The sequence below is a fragment of the Lampetra fluviatilis genome, chromosome 12, assembly GCF_964198595.1.
Source record: "Lampetra fluviatilis chromosome 12, kcLamFluv1.1, whole genome shotgun sequence".
In the NCBI taxonomy this organism is placed as follows: domain Eukaryota; kingdom Metazoa; phylum Chordata; class Hyperoartia; order Petromyzontiformes; family Petromyzontidae; genus Lampetra; species Lampetra fluviatilis.
Window position 1 is genome coordinate 981,217 of NC_136286.1, and position 8,656 is coordinate 989,872.

At 57.5% G+C, this 8,656-nt stretch overlaps 1 protein-coding gene across 1 annotated transcript; it reads left to right on the forward strand.

Annotated features, from left to right (window-relative positions):
* The first annotated feature begins 469 nt into the window (after positions 1-469).
* Positions 470-7,049, forward strand: LOC144935009 (transcription factor AP-2 gamma-like). The gene is made up of 9 exons (XM_078861297.1): positions 470-690; positions 1,103-1,151; positions 1,675-1,709; positions 2,552-2,660; positions 3,173-3,283; positions 3,707-3,896; positions 4,398-4,588; positions 5,343-5,481; positions 6,198-7,049. Exons 1-9 carry the CDS (start codon positions 673-675, stop codon positions 6,349-6,351), a joined length of 996 nt encoding a protein of 331 aa, XP_078717423.1. The 5' UTR covers positions 470-672; the 3' UTR covers positions 6,352-7,049.
* Positions 7,050-8,656: the final 1,607 nt, after the last annotated feature.

Genomic DNA, 8,656 nt, shown 5'->3' on the forward strand with positions numbered 1-8,656 from the left:
ACATTTGCGAATGCTTGAGCCTTGGTTGGCCCAGGAAGAGTAAAGATAAAGGCCCAGCCCTGTCCACCATTGCCTGCTCACGCCACTGCTGAAAGGGCCTCCACCTTGCGCGAATGAGCCCCCCCCCTCCCCTCTGAAGTGTATTTTGGCCTACTCTTTCACATTAGGGTATAGTGCACGCTACAGTACAAATAGCTTAGTTACAGTACTACTAAACAGACGAGGACACGGTGGAGTGATGACGTCAAAATATTAATTTACCGCGTGACGTCACCAAAATTGCCCGAGATGACGCAAAATCCCGCGAGAGCGTTCCCCTCTGTCGACGTCACCGCGCACACCGTCGCGATGACGTCAGAACACCCCCCCCCACCCCCTTCCCCAGCGCTCGTTGAGGACAAAGAGGGGGGGGGGTTGGCGAGAAAGGCGCGGTGACGTCACGACGCACGGAGGCCGCCGCGGCGCGCGCGAAGCTTTGCCTGGCGAAGCCGCTCCGAGGGCATAAACGGCGCGGTGGGTCCAGCGGCGGGCCAAGTCCCGCGGGCTGCGGGGGGAGAAGGAGCGGCGAGAGCTCGGGGAGCCGAGCCGCCCCCTCCCCGCCTCCCGCGGCGTCCTCGCGGCGGCCTCGCGCCCACGGGAACCACGCGCAGCGAGGAGGGCGAGGCCTGGGCGATGGGTGGCGAGCGCGGGGTCTGTGGGCGTCACGGCCTCGGTCTGGGGCTCTCCCGCGGCCCTAGTGCAGGGTCCATGAGGCTGCGTCTCACGCTAAAGGGGTCTCGGTGCCCATCGCTCAGAGCGTCCTTTGGTCTCGGTGTCTCGGTGTCTCGGGACCGGCCTCCTCTGTGCCTCGTGGGTCCGGGTCGTGAGTCGAGGGTTTGGGTCTCGGGGTGCCGCTCTCACGGCCTGGGTCCTCCTCCTCTTGAGTTCTCAGAGGCCGGTCCACCACGTCTCCCTGCCCGGTCCACCACGTCTCCCTGCCCGGGGTCTCTGATCCAGGGGGGGGGGGGCTCTATTGGCGCCGCGATGCTCCATGGCAAGCTGCAAGGTGGGTGACCCGGCTGACCCACGGTCTCTTCTTCTTCTGTGTCCCCTGGCGCCGTAGGTCGTCGTCAGGATGAGGCAGAAGAGGAAGGCGAGCGCCATGCTCCCGGGTGAGTGGCGGTCTCATTCATTCGTGGCCAAACGTTGCAGGGCAGAACCCTCCCCAAAACTAGTCTTGAGACTCATTGATGTGTTTTTTTGGTCTGGATACGCACCGTGGACATCGGCAAACTGCATGTTCACCGCTGGAGCGTGTTGATGACCAAGCCGTAACCATACGAGATACGTGGGGATGGATGGGGACTCGGAAGTGCACCTAGCCTGGTACAAGCCATGGCTTGTAGTTGTGGACTAACTAAATGCGCACCAGGTTTCCCCTAGGTCGGCTGAACCTAAAATGAGTACCTGTTGCGGTGTGTGAACATGAGCTGTGGGGAGACGAAGGCGGTCGGGCATGGCACACGCCACCCCCCCCCCCTACTCGTGTGCTGGTGTTCACTTTAATAGGTGCTCGCTAATCCCCCTCGACCAAACAATCTGTAAAGGCTGTACGGGTGATCTTTGTATTGTTGTCTTGACTGTGTGTGTCTGTCTGTATCTGTGTGTGTGTGTCTGTGTGTGTGTGTGTCTCAGGAGGGGACAGCAGAGAAGGGAGCTCGGGACAAGCGGTAATTTCACTTTTCTCACTTGGGTACAAACTGGTACTAAATATCTCACGTGTCCACGTGGACTCACTCTCCTCAGTCATATGAATGTAGAATGTTCACTGTTGGCTTATGGGTGTAAATAACTCCCCTACTCGTTGTTGGAGCAGGAAGCAACGGCAGTGAACCACTTGGTTTGACCACATATCAGCTGCGAGTGAAGAATATCGGTCGGTGTGACCTTCGGGAGACGAACATTTCTCTCTCTAGCAGGGCTGGCTGGCAAAGTGGCGCCGTTCGAGTGCAGGAGAGGTCACGTGAAAGAGATGTCAGAAGCCGTTCCGTAACGGCTCTTTCTGCGAGATGTTAACTACCTCGCCTGGTATACAGGAGGTCGTGGGTTCGATCACAACCCTGACAGCCCGTATATATGTAGTTTACATTCTCTCCCTGTGGTCGCGTGGATTTTTCATCGGGGTTTTGGTTTTTTCTCCGGGTTCTGGTTTTTTCCTCTGCGTTTAGAAACACGCATTTTAGAGTATTTGGCTGCTATACATTTCCACGTGATAAGCCACTTCGTTGAGCTAACATTTGTGGCGAGGTCGCTTCATGAAAAGAGCTGCATAGCTCAGTGGGCCTTAGCTGGTAAAATATAAATAGTTTCGTTTTAACACGAGGTGATTATGCGCTGCACTGCAAACATGTTTGTGTGATGATGTATGTATGTGGAACTTATTTCGTACCGTACGTAGCTAACCATGCTAATCGGAGGTTTGGGTGTGATTGTGTTTGTGCATGTACAAGCATGTGGCGCACGCTGACAACAGTGAGCTCTGGACTAAGCGGTGGCTCCCTGTGCCCCACAGGATGGCGCGGTGAACGTGGTGATCTGTGACAAGTGCTGGGAGGGTGCGGGCGATGTGGTGGTCGGGGCCGAGGGGAAGTGCTTCTGTCTCAAGTGCGGGGAGACTAAAGGTGAGCGACTCGGGTAGAGAGAGAGCCGGAGACTCAGAGAGTGCACGAGATTTGGAGAGCGGGAGACTTGGGAGAGAGAGCGAGAGACTGAGAGAGAGCATAGACCAGGGGTGCAAACGCATTATTCCGTTACAGCGCTCGGTAGCGAAGTATCGGAGAGAAAAGGTGATCACATGTTTACGTGTTTGATTTCTGTGAATACTAGACTTGTTAAGCGTCATCGCCCCACAGCAAGTTTCACGTCACAATTCGTGATCGCTGCTTGATCCCGTATTGTTTCCCATTTACTCTGTCTTGTTTGTGTCGATGTGTTAACCCCATTAGCCTAAATGTAACGCGAGCTTATCGTTTGAATAATTTGTGATTCATTGATGGTTTGCGTATGCAGTAAAAGGCATGCATCACAAGCTTTAAGCGTCTTCATTAACCGATGAATCGAAGCTTCCTTGCACGCCTAGTTAACACGTCTAGTTAACACGTCTAGTTGTTAACGCGCCTCGTGTGGTCCACAGCCCAGTCGCCCTCAAAGAGGTTCATGTCCATCAAGGAGGAGGCGGCACAGTTTGCCTACCATGGGAACCACAACATGGCCTTGGCTAACGCCTCGCTTTCGCTGCCCGGAGGTGAGCGACGGGGAAGATATAACCACCGTCTCCTCCGCTTGTCCGTGAACGTTTGAGCCACAGGTTGATTCGTGAATGTATTTTTGCTAGGGGTGCACTGAATTGCCCTGATTACTAATTCGGTCGATTATCCAATACCTAATTAGCTATTTATATTTGAAGCCATATATTTGTTAAATGTATTTTTCAACAAACTATGAAGTCTCTCTGTGTTTGGCTCGGTCTGTCTATCTGTGTCTATCCGTCCCCCTTTGTGTGTCTGTTCCTCTCCATTTCTTCTCTTGTCCCTCTTTCTGTCTCCCTTTGTGTCTCTATCTGTCCCCCCATGCCTCTGTCTGTGTCTGCCTCCTCCTGTCTGCCCTCTCCCTCCCCCTCTCCATGTCTTTATTCTTCTGTCTCCCGCCGGTGCGGTCGTGAACGCAGCAGTGGTGGCCGGACCCTCGTCGGCCGCGGTGAGCTGGGCCGACAACCTCCCGTTCGTCCCGCTGGCCGAGGCGTCGAACCCCCGCCAGTCCCCGGCGCAGCCCGAGGCCGAGGAGGCCGCCGCGCCGCCGGGGGTGTGCGCGTCGGTGCACAGCCTCCTGCACATCTCGCAGGGGAAGCCACAGAAGAAGTGAGCGGTGGCTGTGGGGGGAGGTGTTGAGGGTGGGTTGTTGGTGGGGGGGGGGTACAGGGCTCAGATGAGTCACAATTGGGGCTCTACATCTTCTTCTTTCAAATGACATCATAAAACGCAGTAGCGATTAGCATGGTTGTCTATGTACACTGCAAAAGACGTTCTACATACATACAGAAGGCCTCATTTACTGATGAAACTCAGAAAGCCCAAAACAGTCCAGAGTCTGCCTGTGCAGATACCTTCCACTGGAAATCTTTGGTTAATAGGCCAGCTCACCGTGATTATCGACCAGGGGCATGCAGTGTGAACCGTAGGTTGGCGGGAGGGGCTGGGCAGGGGGTGGCGGTCGCATGCACTGGAGTGGAGAATCACTGGTGTAGAGGGCCCAGATTGCTGATTGGTTACGCTGCTATACTGCTCGTGCGAGTAGAAATGCCCGTTTGTTAGTTTACAAATGGTGAGAGGCGAGTGTCCGTGTGTGGCGTGATTTTGCAGGTACGACGTGACGTGGGCGGAAATCAACAGGCGGTCAGTGTCGCCGGAGCGCCTCTCCCCGTACTGCGTCAACTCGTACCTGCGCAACAGCAAAACGGCGCTGGCCGTGGTGCGCGCCGAGCTGCAGGACAAAGGCCTCCCCATAAACTCGCGCTCCGGCGTGGTCACCACGCTCACCAAGCTCTGCGAGGGTACGGGGACACGTGGCCGCGTGGCCGCGTGGCCACAAGGCTCGCGTGGCAGCTCGGCCGTCCGTTACGCCGCTTTCGCCACGGCCCAGCGGCAGCCGTGATAGCCGCTTCGAACCTGGAGGCTGCCTTGATTATAATATATATCTTTTGTTTATTATGAATTGAAAACTAATTTCTTTAGAAGTCGTGGTTGTGTTTAGTTTGTTGTCCTTCCACTGCACTTCCGATTAGCACGGGTGGCCTCATACGATGCGAAAGAATTTGAACATACATACTGCGGTGTGTAATAACCCTAATAGGCACCGTCTGTGAACGTTAAAGATCCCGTGACGTCATTCGCAAGAGCAGGCCAATGTGTACCGGCATCATGGTCCAAGTTCGCCAAGTTAGAAAAAATACACGGAAAGTGTTGTTACTCAATTGGAATTATACTTGGCAAATCAATCACCCCCTCCTGCAACAACTTGGCAGGAGCCTCCTGAAAAAGAGTCATGAGAATCGTGATTTCCTGCGTAAGGAAGCATTAGAATAAATAAAATCATTCATCGAGTTCTCTCCCATGGCTTGGCCTGTGGGGAGCTCGGATACCCTCTGTGTGGTCCGCACTTGGCACGGCCGTCCGACCACCCTGCGGGTGATCACTGCGACTGTCTCGGAGAGCGCTGGTTCCCTCGCCGCGTTTGCGATGCTTTGCTGGAGCCCCGTGCCCTGCTGCTGCAGCCGCTGCCACTACTGCCGCTTTTACCGGTCGTAGGGGAGGTGAAGGACCTGGTGGAGGACATGCAGTTCCTGATTGCGCAGTACGTCCCGCGCAAGCTCATCGTGTCCACACATGCGCAGGACCTGCACGGAGACGGCACCGTCGTGCGGTTATCGCAGCTGCAGAGCACCGTGTAAGAGCACCACCTGCCTGTTTGCCCATGGGAATATTAGCCTCGCCGCTGGTGATTGGACAGCACGCTCAGCTGTCATGTGCTCTGATGGACGGGACCGCCCTGTCCGAGGAAAACCGCACCACCGATTAACACGGTTGTCTACGTACGGTGCGAAAGAACTTGAACATACTTCGTTGAGTTATCATTTGTGGCAAGGTTGCTTCTGAAATTAAACTAATAGCTCAGTGGGCCTTACCTGGTAACATAAAAATAGTCGAGTTTTAGGGAATTTATTTTAGTGATTTCATTACCTTTTCTATTCTTTGCACTCCTATCGTTTTTTTGTATTTATTGTTGTAACTTTCTGACCCACCCCTACTGGTGGACATCTCTGAAAAAGTGTTTCACAGCTCATCGGGTTTTTCCAGGATAAATAAATATTCTGTTCATATATACATACAAAGCAATCCCCCCCCCCCCCCTCTGTGTGGTTGAAAAGCAACCACATCTTTCGAAACTCGAGGTCACCGTGGCAATCGTTCCAACAGATATCGGTTGAAAATGTTTTATTGTATCGCAAAGTGACTTAGTGTCCCACTCCCCGTGCGTGTTTGCCTTTGCGAGTTGTCGTCGCTTGAAATGCGGCGACGTGTGGCTCGGTCTGGCTCGGTCTGGCCGCGCTCGTTTAACCTGTCACGTGTGCACCCCTCCCCTGCCTGCCGCCGCAAACGCAGCACCATGCTGGACGAGTACAGCTACATCATCCAGCAGCGCGGCTCCCGCTTCAACCAGGTGACTCACGGGCTCGGGCCCGGCATGTTCAAGGCCTTCATCAAGCTCCTCAAGACGCTGGCCGAGGAGGAGATCGAGCACCTGAGCAGCAACTGAGAGCGATTGAGAGTGACGTTGCCCCACACAGCCTGGTGCCTCACCCTCCCCCCGCACTTCCCCCCACGCACCCCTTCATGCACCCCCTCCCACGCGTCACGGCCCCCAGCCACTTCGCTGTGAATCCTCGCCGTGTCGGAGTAACGCGTGGGCCAGTAGTGATAGCCGGAGTGAAGTCGGGATGTCGTCTCCCTGCTCACACAAGCGTTAGGGGCGCTCGTGGCTTGAAATTCCACATCGCCCTGATCAGAGCCAGCTTTTCAAGATGACCACGGTCCTTCATTGATACCCATGTTTACAGAGTGGTACTTATTAAAGTACCCCCCTTTAATAAAGTGCTACTTTGTTTACAAGCTGAATAGGGCTGATGATTTGAATCTAACCCCCCCCCCCCCACCTTAACCAGGATTTGAACTTGCAAATCCTGGTTGTGGGGGGGATTGAGAGTCAATGGCTGTAAGCCACCCGACCGCATGAACTAATTCTACAGAAAGGTTCTGTCATCGACGACGGAATTGCTTGCGCGTAGGCCTCGTCGGTTGGAGGCCGCAGGTTGGCGAGCGAGGTGCCGTCACTTTCTCATTTCCCGGTTATGTTTTCGGCTCCGTTGGAGGCCCCCACCAACTCTACATGCGAGGCCGGGCGCTGCTGTTCCCTGTCGCCGCGCGGGCTAGCCCCCCTCCCGCCCGCCCCCCTCCCGCCCGCCCCCCTCCCGCCCCCCTCCCGCCCCCCTCCCTCCCCCCTCCCTCCCCCCTCCCTCCCCCCTCCCGCCCCCCTCCCGCCCCCCTCCCTCCCCCCTCCCTCCCCCCTCCCTCCCCCCTCCCTCCCCCCTCCCTCCCCCCTCCCGCCCCCCTCCCGCCCCCCTCCCTCCCCCCTCCCTCCCCCCTCCCTCCCCCCTCCCGCCCCCCTCCCGCCCCCCTCCCGCCCCCCTCCCTCCCCCCTCCCGCCCCCCTCCCGCCCCCCTCCCTCCCCCCTCCCTCCCCCCTCCCTCCCCCCTCCCGCCCCCCTCCCGCCCCCCTCCCTCCCCCCTCCCTCCCCCCTCCCTCCCCCCTCCCGCCCCCCTCCCGCCCCCCTCCCTCCCCCCTCCCTCCCCCCTCCCTCCCCCCTCCCTCCCCCCTCCCTCCCCCCTCCCGCCCCCCTCCCGCCCCCCTCCCGCCCCCCTCCCGCCCCCCTCCCGCCCCCCTCCCTCCCCCCTCCCTCCCCCCTCCCTCCCCCCTCCCGCCCCCCTCCCGCCCCCCTCCCGCCCCCCTCCCGCCCCCCTCCCTCCCCCCTCCCTCCCCCCTCCCTCCCCCCTCCCGCCCCCCTCCCGCCCCCCTCCCTCCCCCCTCCCTCCCCCCTCCCTCCCCCCTCCCGCCCCCCTCCCGCCCCCCTCCCGCCCCCCTCCCGCCCCCCTCCCGCCCCCCTCCCTCCCCCCTCCCTCCCCCCTCCAAGCGCTCGCGGTGCTCTACACAGGTCCCTGTGCCAGATATACAACCACGCACATGGCTTCCTCCCGTGTTTTATTTCGTTTATGTGGATTTACGTTTTCCTAAATGCGTTTTAATGAAGTTTTCGTAAAGCTAATCATGCAGTCGGGTTTTTTGGGAAAAAAAAAAGAAGTCCGACCCGTGGCACCGTGTTTTCAGTTGTGTCGCCGGTGCCGTCGCGCCGCTGTGCGTGCGCTTTGTGTGACGGAGGAGCACGCAGTCGGTCGTGGTGCGTGCAATGCCGGGGGACCTCTGTCGTAAGCGATCGTTCGCGTGAATTTTATTTGTAACCAGGTTCCTTCGCATGTTGAGACGGGAGTCTCTTTTTTTACAAAGGAGGCCTGGGATGCAAAGTACTTTATACAGTTTCAGTGTGGAACAACGGTAGCAAACGTTGAATAATTCGACGTGTTTGAGCTCAATACGATGAGCGTTCGCAAGCTCGTAAAACCGCCTCTTGGTGCTGTGAATTGACGCCACTTTCTCCAGCCAATAGGACGCCAATAAGTTATCGCTCATTGCATTTGGGTTGGTGCACAAATTCCACCGTCAACTGGTCTTCATCGACAAGTGACTGTCCTGTTCACTCACAAGTAGCACAGTCTACCAATCTATTCCATAGCGCCATCGTCATCCACTCGATCCGCCTGTTCCACAGTCGGCCCGGCCCATTCTCAAGCTGCGCGCCGGGTGGACCAACTCTCGTCGCTCGCGCCACCGTGGACGCTGCTGGCCAGACTGCCGCTGCTGCCGCCACTGCCGAAGGCCGCGGATGCGGTGCGGCGTTCTTTTGGAGAACGGCGGCAGCGGCGTATGAGGAGTGCCGCAGCACGCTCCCG